Source organism: Actinia tenebrosa, unplaced genomic scaffold (assembly GCF_029948245.1).
Source record: "Actinia tenebrosa isolate PJP-AT-01 unplaced genomic scaffold, QUT_ActTen_1.0 PGA_scaffold3__52_contigs__length_22856419, whole genome shotgun sequence".
Classification (NCBI taxonomy): domain Eukaryota; kingdom Metazoa; phylum Cnidaria; class Anthozoa; order Actiniaria; family Actiniidae; genus Actinia; species Actinia tenebrosa.
Genome location: NW_028292580.1, coordinates 6,776,455 through 6,789,652, shown reverse-complemented (window position 1 = coordinate 6,789,652; position 13,198 = coordinate 6,776,455). Strand labels below are relative to the sequence as shown.

The following is a 13,198-nucleotide window of genomic DNA, read 5'->3' as shown; positions in this document are numbered from 1 at the left end:
ACTAGTACGGTATCTTGGTGGTTCATAAGGAAAGGATACAAGAAGATTCTTTATTGATTAAAAATAATGGATGCCGAATATTATGGCTGGCCGCCTGTCTGGTTGGTGGATGCATGGATCGTATATATTTTCTTACCATTAAAAAAATACGCTGAATAAGCACTTTTAACATGAATAACCACATATTTAAATCGTGGTGACAATACTAACGTATGATTTGTCTTAAAAGTCGTAGAATTAATCGTTTGAGTATCTGTAGTTATTAATTGTCGTTACATTTTCCTTTTCCTATATCTAAATTTCTTTTAATGTGTATGTTGGGATGGGACTAAATTTTTTTTTTTTTTTCTTTTCTTCATCGGGGTTGGGTTTGGGTGTTAATATCATATAGGGGACCTAGGGTCCTATTGTATTATCGCCTGCCCTTGGGCGAATCATGTAATAAATAAATAAATAAATAATATTACAATGATAAAAAATACGCTGAATAAGCACTTTTACATGTGAAGAACCTACATATTTAAATCGTGGTGACAATACTAAAGTATAATATCATCAATGATAAAAAATACGCTGAATAAGCACTTTTATATGTGAAGAACCTACATATTTAAATCGTGGTGTTAAATGTCAAAAGTATATATTATTGCATGCTGAAATACCGCGTGGTATCTAAGATGTCAACTATCGATTATTATAAACGGCATCGTTTATTTGCAATTCTATCTTTCACGGCCATGGATGATAAAAGGACTGGATTGGATACACCGTGACGTTACGTGCGCAACCTAATGGGAAACAGACACGTTACAACAATAACAAAACCATTTTAGCGCTAGATACAATTCTGAAATATACTTTAATTTGCGGAAACCTGTTTTTTTTAAAAAAAATTTAAGATGATGGAGATAGAAGATTTATTTAAAGTGCTACTCTGACGAAATTCGCTCAAACTTGGATTCAGCTGAAACTTCCTAAAAATACTCTTTAAAGGTCCAATAATCACTGTATGAAATGTTTTCTCGATATTCAGGACGAAGGTATGATATTTTTAGGATTATTTTTTTTTGGAGTCTGTGACGTCATACACTCAACATCGAACATCGCTACATACATTTCTTTGTATATAAATCCTTAATTTATTTCATTCCTATGAAGCCCAAAGGGTGGCTAATGTGCTTATTTCACATTACTTGTGACTATAAGTCATATTTTGGGGTGTTTGGGTATTCCTTTCTCCCTTTACTACCGATATTTTGATCATAAACTACAAAGAAATGTATGGAGGAATATTGAGGAAGAAAAGACGGAAGATAAAGAGAGCGGAAAATGAAAGCGACGAAGATGCCTTCTCAACGGACCCATCAGTGGTACTTCAAAAGACGCTTAGGAGAACTCGGATTGGTGAGATAAATGACTTTGACATACACAAAATATCGTACTGATTAGACTTTGTTTTCTAATGAGGCCTTACTGACCTCGCTTCCATTCAATTGTCCCTAGTCCCAACCGAGTGTGGCGGCCATTTTTGAGAAATGTGTATAAAATGTTAAAAAGTCTAGTCTATTCGGTACATTGCTTTCACGGCTATTCATGCCGATTCACCTTCATGGAACCGTGGTCCAGTGGATAAATCTTTGTCGGTCAAGATACTGAAGTCAAGCTCGTCTGAGGAGGGTTAGCACTTGGATGGGTGACCTAAACATTATACCTACTCAAGCGTTTGCTCCTTTTTACCGTTTTTCTTTTATGATTTTTAAAATAATAGACTAATTCCATAAGTTGGTGTTTTCGCTCTTTTGTCGATTCTGGATATCGCTCACACACCGACACACATTACTTGGTCCATTTTGATCGGCGTCGCCACTATACGGCGATCTCCATTCACGTCGCTCGTTACATATTCCGAAACTTTTTAGCCAATCACAGAAGGCGTCCTATTGAGCAAAATCACTTCCTGTTCAAGAGTTTGGTCGGTTTTTTCCCCCGCCATTTTGATTGTCTCATGGAATCAATCCATAAAATCAGATAAGATAAGATGGAAATTATTTCAGAACGGCAATGTATGTCTTGCAACTGGATTTGGAAAATACTTTTGTTTTCGGTTTTTGGCTGAATGATTCAGATATTTCATTCAAACTGAAGGCTGCATGAAGTCAGTTGAAGTTCACATTAAGCACTACTTACACTTTGTCATTTCTTGTTTGTAAGAGACAAGAAGATCTTACAGTGAAAGAAGTCACCAACTGCATAGAAGAAAAGTACTGAGGAGATCAGTAACTTGGCATGATGGCATGTTGGCTTTGGATAGCTGTTGATCTTAGACACACTTTTTTATCCCGTAGAATTTATACAGTCTTATTGATCTTTAGGTAGTATCTTTACTGTCTAGATTCTAAAACGGTGGGCCATAGGGTGGGAAGAAGCTGCGCTTGATCATCTAGTATGGTCCTAAGCCCCATAGTATTTATGAAACTAAATCAAACGCTGTCAGACAGGTCAGACAACACACAAGGGGAAAACTATGTGCTGCACTTACCTTATAGACCTCTTCTTGACTCGAATGACTGGACAGAAGAGGCAAAGGACATTCGCCACGTGAAGGCAAAAAATAGTCGTGTAATAATCCTTTTGTTATATTTCTGCTTAAAATAATCTCGTTCTTTAAACGAACCTTTAAAAATTTGGTAGCCTTTGCTTTTTAAAAATAACATCGTGCAGAGATGCAGACGACTGAGACGATGGCAGCCATCTTGGCTGCTTCGAGATCAGGCCTTCGCAAGCACCCTCTCCCCGTTTGGAAATTTTTGCTCAATTTTCAATTTATTTGATTACCTAAGAGTCTAACATGCGTCGCATCCGGAATTGAAGAAAATTCCGGATGTGACGCAGGCTACTAAGAATCGTTCTCGTACGAAAATCGAAAATCTCGAGTCGCATTTTGATTTTTATGTGTTATAAAAAACAAAAATAAGAAATTAACACTTCAATTCTAAATATCCTGTATAAGCAAAAACGAAAAAAGGTGAATTTTCGTCTTTCATTTCTGAACAAAAATCGAAAATTGAAAAACAGAAATCTAATTTTCAATTATCTTGTTTTTATGAAAATCAAATGGACGGAATATACACGGACCGGACATTCCCTACCACCAAAAGTGTCTTTCATGGCTGCATTTCATCGTTGGTTCGCTTTATTTCTTATTTTGAACAATTTTTGCAATTAAAAAGAGAAAGCAAAGCTGATTAAGTGATCAGCCTCGATTTCATGTTGATATCTGGTTTTGCGTTACAAAAACACCCCCTAATTCGAGACCTATACCACAATTCAGCATTAAAAACTACTCTCGGTTATTCAAGAGTGCAAACAATTAATCTGTGAAACACTAATTACTAAATAGTACAAATTAGTGCCAGAAGTTCATAACTACTTATGAACTTCTGTTAGTGCTAATTACTCGGGCTTCTTTCCGAAGGAAGGCCTGAGTCATAAATCACCCGTTCTTCGTCGTATTTTCCATGTTCGTCTACGAAAAGCAGACATGCGCACTTAACGCCAGTTAGGAACGCCTGGGGCATACATCAGCCTCGGGTCTCTGACGCACACGTCTGTGTTTGCCAGCCACCTTGATTACAAACAAGCTGAATTTCTTACATTTTGTGGTTTAAAAAGTATATATTCTCCTAAAAACGGGCAAAATAACACTGGAGATTTCAGCAAAATGTCCCAGCCACACCAAAAAGGAACGTGGAGAGACTTTAAATCATTATTTAAAAGGGTTAACTCACTTACTTCGCAGAGAAAGGCATTAATGAGATTGTGAGTGACGTTTACTTTGGTTATCTTAGACTTTTTAAATCTCATATCTGATGTCTAATTCCTATATATTTTGGTAATAGCTGTGGCAAATTAGTATAGTAAGGTTTTTAATTACAGTAGAAAGCGTTTGATCAACTTTTGCCAGGCATCATACCAAGACTGGTCATACGATAGACTGGGAATCCAGTGAATGCCTTTCTTTTTGTAACAATAGGCAGCAACGACAAGTTTGAGCATCATCCACTAAACCGCTCAATTAATTTACCGGCTCCGTATAATAGGCTTATTAGAAACAATAAAACCAACCTCAACACCGAAACAGTGACTCGCACTCATTAGAGCGATGCCGCCAATTACGCTTCTTCATGTAATTAGGCTTTTGTTATCGTGGCAGTATAAATATGACCAATCTGACTTTATTCTTCAGTTTACTCTGAAGATGACTTCCGTTCAGGTTGTCGAAACGTCAGTCACATCAAACAGTCCTTCTCAGGACTACATCCACCCGGATGATCATATTAGTTCGATTAACATTCATTCACCTGGGTTCAGACCGTTCTATACAATAAAACTCATTTTATTCATTCATTCTGCTTATGACATAAAAAAATATAAGTATACAATTACCCTTCTATTCTACCAATCATTTCTACACTCTAACAAGCAAATTAATTCTATTAACCGACCGTTTTGCAACTTGGTGGAGTTTGCTCACTCTTAGTCTCCTTTGCAGCCATTGTTATTGTTGGTATAAAGGGGATTGACCGACACTAAGAACGGTGCAAAGGAGACTAGCTCACTCTTTATCATTTGTTGATTTCAAATAAGTTCCACCCAAAAATTCTATCACTATTGATTCGTGAGCCTGCCGCTGCTTTTGATTGGCTAACAGACAAAATCTAGTAAAACTGGTTTTCCTTGAATTCGTGATCGACCTCTGATCGACCTTGCATCATCTGCAAAGTAAGTGGTGACTAAATCGTTGAAAATCAGCTGCAAAATGCACGTTTTTCAATACTTGAAAGCTACTTTAATCGTAAAATTGAATTCGTGACATTTACCAGAAGCAAAAGAAGGCCTTATCAAGCAAATTGAATGGAATACCAGTGAAATATAATCATTTGAAAAGGAAGATCTTCGTTCACCATGCATGCATAATAATGAAAACAAAGGTGTGTTTTTCTCGCAAAAATAGTTAAATAAGACGGAATTGTTTTAAAGATATCCTTTTTTGAATAAAAGAATTTAGTTGTGCAGTAGTGCTGTACTTCGGAAATCTACCAGTTCTTGTGAGAAACGTTTTTTAGTTTAATTTAGCTTAACTATCGCTTAGCTTACTATTTAACCTGGAGATTTACCTTAGCATTTGAGTGTTTTATATTGCGCTTTTCAATTTACTCCTGCTTTTTGTGTTTTACTCAATAAATGTTCACCTTTTCATATCATTGTAGTGCATGTTTTAATATTTTAAGCTAGTAAAACCAGTAAATTGATAATTGAGGTTGTTTTTCCAGCATTTTCCGGTGGAATCTTAACCAGTCCATGTAAAAGTTGAAAAAGTCGTGGAAAAATTGAAAAAGCCGTGGAAGGGTCTATTTGTCACATCAAATAATAGTTTATCCATATAAAAGTTTACTTTCTAAACCTTTTATTTTAAAATGCTTGGTCATTCTTTTCCACCAGAGTGCTCAAAATGTTTGAGCATTGCCATGGACAGAATGACAAGAAGCACGACCTTCCATCAGAGTGCTCAAAATTTTTGAGCATTGCCGTGGACAGAATGACAAGCATGACCTTCCATCAGAGTGCTCAAAATTTTTGAGCATTGCCGTGGACTGAACGGATGACAAGAAGCATACCTTCCACCAGAATGCTCCATTTGTTTTCAATAAAAACTACTCAAATGAAATTTCAAATGACATGATGGAGGTAATACCTAAAGTTTTTGTTTCAAAATGAAGTGCAAAAACATTTGTACTGAAAAATCAACCAAAAAAATCAATTCGATTGCCATGGTTAACATAAACCTGCGATAATGATAACAAAATCGCTGCAAATTTTCTAAAATGGAAAATCCCAAAATACTTTGGAACCGGTTTTGTGTACAAAAACCAATAAAACGACTAGGTCATCGTTACATCCATTAGTACTTTATAAAATAATTGGGATACTACGCGCGCTATGATTGGTCGAAAACCATGTTTGATGAGAGTATCAAAACACGCTATCGTCATTTTTAATCTATCGCGCGCGCTCATTGGTCAGTTTGAATAAGACGGCACGTAGGGAGAATTTACTTAGACTTTGCTTTTTTTCGATCTTTTCGCGCGTTCGTTATTTTATAAAACAAATCAAAAACAGTTTTCTGTGTTTGATACTCTGATCAAAACACTTGGGATGTTAGGAGAACACTCGAGAAGCTGGAAACACGGAGTATCAAACACGGAAAACTGTTTTTGATCTGTTAAGTGCAATCAATACTTGTTTGCACTCTACCAGTTAAAGCACTCTAATGCTTTATCCCATATTATGCATACAATTTCTTGATATTAGTTTGTCCAATTCTTCTTTTTGCTTCATAACATACTCCTCTATGATCCCTATCTTAGTCTGCAGATCTTGTTTGGTATTTGCTTCTTTGCTTTTCTTCATTTTTGCTTCAAGATATTCTTTCTCATATTCTAGTTTCATGATTTCACGTCCTTTTCTTTCCTGCAGGTTTTTAAAATATTCCCTGTTCTGGTCGCTTTGTTCTTCGACGTCTCGTTTCGAATCCTTTAGAAATAACAAACAATTTAACTCGGGGTTAACTAAAAGAAAGATTATTTTTAGGGCATGTGCACTGATAACCGATAATCGTATTGTCTACAAAAGGCTCAAAGTTTTTGGCTGTTTATATATTCATACAACAAGCGTAACAAATTGGCAGCCGGATGCCGGCATTCCTCAAAACATCTTTTGAAATTTGAGAAAATTTGAAATCTTTTGAAATGTATTCGTCTATAAGACAGAGACGAGTTTATATTAAAGATCACTTCACCTGAGGAGAGAGAGCCTTGTGGCTCTCTTGAAACAGCGCTGTAGTAAAATCCTATATGCCTTAGTTTATTTACTACATCCATCACTGTATATATACACATATACATATCCATACACACACACGCGCGCGCGAAGTGATCTTTAATACAAATTTGTCTATCTTATAGACGAATGCAATAGTACACAGAGGTCTTCAGGGCCTCACCCAAGAGACCTTTGCGCGCTTCCGCTATAAAGTTCCAGTCTACAGTCCGATCAATTAGCTTGTACCAGCTGTCAATCAATGTCACTATGTTGCCAAGTGATTATGAAAGTACGGAGCTAACAGATCACGTTACAGAAAATTTGTCTACGCATGCTCTATTTTGTTGACTGCTGTAATTCAAGACAGGCGAACTAGAAATACTAATTAACCATCATCATCGTAAACGAGGATCTTTAAGCAAGATGTTAATGACTTCTAAGCGATGTTTTCTAAGAATCTTCAAACTTCATAGGCACTAGATAATATTGGTTAACTATCGATGCTTTTCAAAGCAGTATTTTCTTTAATCGAAGATCAGTTCTAAGGGATAAACTAGTCGTGTTAAAGAACTACGCGCCTGATCAATGGCTTCGACTTTTAAATTATTTTGCAAGCTGACCCGATTCTGATCGCTTGATGCTATTTTTTAAAGGTATTTTGGTTCTGAAAGCTACTATGAATAAATACCAGGTATAAGTTTATTTGAGTTTTGATTTTGTTATTAAGACTAATAAAATGATAAAAATATCTTTCTAAAGCGCGTGCATTTTTGACCTTCCCTTGATATCGATCGTATTTCAACTCACTCGTATGATGAAATTTTTCTTTTAGAAAATGTTTATTAATTTCAAAACATAGATTAACCAAGATAAACTTTGAACAGTCCAGCAATTCTGAGAGAAATCCTGAGCAAAGATTCCGGGGGGGGTACTCCCATATATGGACTATACGGGGATGATCCGCTGAACAGGGTATGGTTTTTCGAGCTTCTTGTCATAAACAGGGTATGCAATTTCACTCAAGTTCCAAGTTCTTCTTGAGCTTCCTGTCATATTCAGGGTTTGACCGAACTGGTTATCATGGTCGTAAAAAAACGATACGCGAGATGACATGATAATTGAAACAGAAACTCAGTGCAATAAATTATATCTTTTGTCATAAACAGGGTCTACAAATTCGAGTGTTGTTGTGCGACTTAGCCGAGCTAAAAGCAAATCGTAATTCAATCCTAACCTGCGTGCGTGGAGACAGACTGTCTACAGACATACAGACATAATTACGTATGCGAAAACCCGAATTTCGAGTTGACGGCTAGGACTGCTGGAATTAAAACTGGATATTTTTTCCAATTATTATGAAATTATGGCATAAACTTTTTGCCCAATTTGGCTTTCATTGTACATTAGTAGCTCTATCACTGTTTTTCGAAGCCTTGCAACTATTTCCACCTCTCCTTTGGATTCTTAGAGTCTCTGAAACCAGGTATCCCGGGCTGCCTTGCCACCAGGGTCTTGTTAATTCGTGGATAGGCTGAAGAGTAGTTATTGTGAGGGGTCTGAATCATGCAAATGTGCCAATAACTCACTCACTCACTCACTCACACTTACACACATACACACACAAATTACTCTAAGACGCTAGCAGATCGATAATCAAACGTTTGTCAATCGTCCTACGTCATCTGCTTACGAACGTTACATAAAATTTGCTATTGGGCTCCATGCAATTAAGTTATCTTAACCCCGATGCAATACTTTCAGTATTGATTGTACATAAAGTGAATAGTTGAATGGTGAAATATTTCTTCATTTGAATGTTGCGTCTTTAAGTTATGAAGGTTTCACTTCCATTACATTGATGGCTGTGACGTCACCCCGTGAGTGTATTTGTTTTAATTTTTAATACCTAACGCTAGCCTTTATAAGACATCAGATTTACAATAAACATTGTGGAAACCTTGAGTATAATAATGATTCTTTTTAAAATCTGTTTGTTTGAACCAGTCAAAATTTGTATATTTAATGAAGCCTGGGGTGACGTCACGCTCAGTAACATATTGCTGGCTTTCACAAAACTTCATTTTCTCTGTCTCGTTCTGAATCTTCGTGAGCCGAATCGCAAGTTTTCAACAGGATTCTTTATGGTTTACAGCACATGGTGGTCAGTGTTTGACCACCATCGGAGCAGATAATGAGATTCAAAAACTTTATTCAGCTGAGTGAAAGCCAGCAATTGAAAGTATAAACCTTTCATAACTTAAAGACTCAAATAAAGAAATATTTCACCATTCAACTATTTACTTTATGTAGAATCAATACTGAAAGTATTGTATCAGGGGTTAGGTGTACTTTAAACACTATTTATATGAAGAGCTGGAATTCCATTGGTCGATGTGGGATGTCTAGCACCAGGTTTTTTATATCAAAAGAATTAAAGAAAGATCGATGCATGTTGTATCAAATAAAATAAAATAAAAAAGAGACTCCTTAACTAGAGAAGAATACTATTAATGAACAAAAGAAGCATAAAAAGGTATGTTTAAATTTCTATAATGAGAACGAACTAAAAATGTTTTTTAAGGTATTCAAGATAATTCTTAGGATTTGTCTGTCTTATCATACAGACGTGAATGAAGACAGGTTTAATAACATTTCTTAACAAATCTTTATAGAATATCCGCTTATTTTCCCCCCGCTTATTGCATCATGTAAAAGACGACACGATAAGGTCAAGATGTAAGGAGTAATTTAATACGCATAACGCGACGTTCTCGTCCGAGGAACGTACTGGAGGAGCACAAGGAACCCAATATCTCAAGAGTGCAAGTCATGGCACGGAATGGCCGGTCACATACGGGACTTTTTCATTGTCAAAGTGCCAAATTCAAACTGCTGCTCATCCAGGTGTAGCGCACTAATGAGGCAATTACAAAGAAAATCGAGTGAAATCCGCCAACCTCAACAAAAAAAAAAAAAAAAGCTAAAATTTCACTGTTAAAGAGTTTATTATTTTTCCTTGTGCACATGGTGCATCCGAAAGATAAGTAAATTGTCTTTCATTGGCACCCTTTAAAATGAAATTTAATTTTGGTTTTAACACCCGAAATTAAACCCAAACATAGCTGAATTTGGGGTTAAGAATGTATGTACTGTAATATTCACGGCTGTTTTTTAGGATTATGTTCGAAGTTTTTAGATGTGCAAATGGTGCAAACCAAAGATACTAGTGTGCTTAACATTTTGCACCCTTTACATTTATGTTTTTACCTTATTATGAGTACCGAAATCCATATAAAAGTATTGGTGAGCCTCTCTCTCCCCCTAAGCGCGCCAAATTTAAAACAACTGGATCACTCAAGGATAATGCCATGTAGGGTTCATAGGAGTGTAAATCCATGAGTTCGCCATTTATTCTCATTCTCTCCCTTCCCTACCTCTTAAATTGCTCTCAGAGGTTTTTAACTTCTTCTTGAATAGTTTTTTAGCTGTCTTTAGCCGATTTTTCTCCTTTTCTCGAGAAAAGAGATAAACTGGGAGAAAAGGAAAAAACGGCTAAAAGCAACTAAAAACTACTCAAGAAGAAATTAAAAACTCTAATAACAATTTTTAAACTAAAATTTTTTAAAGTTTTTAATTTTCTAATTTTTTAAATTTTACGATTTTTTCCGCATAGGATAGCAGAGATACATTGTTTGGGCAGCTTTGTTTCATTCATATGGATATGAAAACATAGAAACATTTCTTCAGAGAACATCATGTAAACATTACATGGTTTATAATGGTAACTAGGTATATAGATACTTACTCCGAGAGATTCTTCAAATGAATAATGGCACATTTCATCATGCTTCTGTAATAAAAAAACATTTTTGAATTAACAAATAACCTTAACGATAGGGCAGGGGTAGGAAATTGGAGAAGTACGCGCGCAAGTTAGATTTTATCTATTTTTTGATTAAATATTAGATATTTTGTGTATGAATGATCCTCAAACTACGTATAAAATGTGCTTTTGGACCAAACTTATGGTGTGGGTAGACATCGTGATCGACAATAAAAAGGGATAAATGCCGAAAACCGATTGTGGAAAACATTAAATTGGAAGGAGTAATAATTTGTAAGTTTTTTACTTCTTTGAATTCCGTCATACCATTCATCAAATGGCTTCATAATGACAAATAGCAATCAATATCCTCATCAATTATCTAGTTAGGATAGTACGCGCGCGCTGATTGGAAAAAAATTGTGGGTACCCACGCATCTAAGACGTTAAACACCGATGACGTAAGCACTTTTTTTACGCAAGGGGAAAAAATCATATCACGAAGTTGTTTTGATCGATTTTAACTGAAACTTGTTTCAAATAAACGACTATTTGTGCTATCTATATATCAAATATATAAACTTTTATGTATCATATAAGAAACTATTTCTTTAACCAAATTTTGCCTTCAAAAGTGTAAAATATGGTTCTAAAGGGTACTACATTTTTGCTTACATTTGCATCCAAAACCATTTTTATTTTAAAAATTCTATTATAAAAAAAATATATAGCTATTTCTGTTACATTTTGGACAAAAAAAAAAAATGGGGGTTACCCATTACGATTTATGATGAGTTATGATTTTTTGAAAAAAAATTTTGAGGATAAATCGGGTGCTAAAAGCGTGACAAGCGTGACGCGGCGTTACGAAACAGCGTGACTAGCTCTGTTTTCGACGTGTTTGTACTCGCAGGAAAAGCTAAATGAATGGCTGATATTTGGTGTAATGTGTGATTTCTTTTCAATTTTTAACTTTAAAACAAACCAAGCTTATCTGTATGGAAATATTGAAAAAGTTATTTTATTATTCACCGATCCGAGGCCATCGAAACTGCTTTTTCTAGAAAGTAAAAACATATGATTTTTCGCCACAAAACACCTGAATTCTTGAAGATTACTCCGTGATCCATCTTTGACTACATAAATAATAGTTATTGCTGTTGTTCTTGGTCTTTATTTTTTCAAAGACCGACGTTTTAGGTACCTTTGAGTGTTTTGCTTTGGAAACCCGCGGGAATCTGTCGATGCAGAAGCGCAGTAAGTGTGCGCGCTGACAATAGTAGGCACCATCCTTAAGAAAAGAATGTTGTCCCAAGGTTTTTCTTCTTCTATAACTCAACAATTATTGATGATTTCAAAAAATGTTTTTTTGCTTTGAACTCCTGGTATATCGCTTTCAATTTTTCAACGTTGCGATTTCAAATGGAAATGCAGCGCCCAGAAAACGCCTTCGAGCCAACCGTTAAAAATGTTAATAGCAAGATTAAGTTGCTTTTAAATTTCTACTGTACGCAATAAGCCTGAAGAAAGATGACGTTTTACCCCCGTCTCTAGACCATAATCCTTTTCACACTGCTTTTGTTCTTCAATTATGACTATTGTTCCTGTATTCTCTAAGGAATCAAAAATTTTAATATGAAAGAATTTAAAAAACTATTATGGTATAGAGTCGGGGATAAAACGTCATCTCGCTTCAGGCTTATTGAGCTAAATTGAAGGTGCTGATCATGAATAAAATCGAATCGAACCAAACCGAACCAAACCAAACCAAACCAAACCAAGCCGAGCCGAGCCGAGCCGAGCCGAGCCGAGCCGAGCCGAGCCGAGCCGAGCCGAGCCGAGCCGAGCCGAGCTCGTTCTTATGCTCACTCGTTCGATTTCCTATACGTCACCAACTCGTGTGAATATACCGTAAAAACGCCTTCCCCATGAAGTAGTCTATATTTTTAACAATAGCGAAAAATAGATATTTAATCGATGATTTTATATGTAATGACCTCGTATTGATAGCGACCATTATAGAGGGGCGGAACATATATGGAAGGATGGAGGTTCCTGCGACTGAACTCGTCTATTTTCCAAATGTATGTACCATCGTATGAAGCAGCCTCGAGCATCTGGATCTTAAGGTCGTGTTCGGCTAGCTGAATGTCATGTAAAGCCAACTGGTGTTCATTTCTGTCCGACCTCCTGTCAAGAGTCAGGGAGCTGCTGCTAAAGGATCGGAGTCCTCCTCCCCCTACGCCACGTGACAACTCGCGTTCAAACGAACGCAGTTTTTCTTCTTGATCTGCCAAAGCAGAGCGAAATTCCTCTAACAGCAGGGAAACCTCGCATGTTTTACCGCCTTTGGATGAAGCTGCATCCTGTAGCAAGGAAGTGGAAAGCATACTGTCAAATATTTATTCATTTGTAATCATTTCTTACCTTTGCTTTTGACGATATCAATTGATAATTTCTTAAAAGCAGTCGTTTTAAAATCATATAGCTTAT

General features: G+C 36.1%; 1 protein-coding gene across 1 annotated transcript in view; it reads right to left on the bottom strand.

Annotated features, from left to right (window-relative positions):
• Window positions 1-5,963: 5,963 nt before the first annotated feature.
• LOC116300688 (TNF receptor-associated factor 3-like) overlaps window positions 5,964-13,198 on the bottom strand; it is a 28,077-nt gene continuing 20,842 nt past the window's right edge. Inside the window, exons 7-9 of the mRNA XM_089034830.1 lie at window positions 12,703-13,071; window positions 10,688-10,732; window positions 5,964-6,594 (exon numbers count right to left, since the gene is read on the bottom strand). Coding sequence (XP_088890956.1) covers window positions 6,337-6,594; window positions 10,688-10,732; window positions 12,703-13,071 — 672 coding nt within the window. The 3' untranslated portion in view covers window positions 5,964-6,336. The remainder of the gene's footprint in view (window positions 6,595-10,687; window positions 10,733-12,702; window positions 13,072-13,198) is intronic.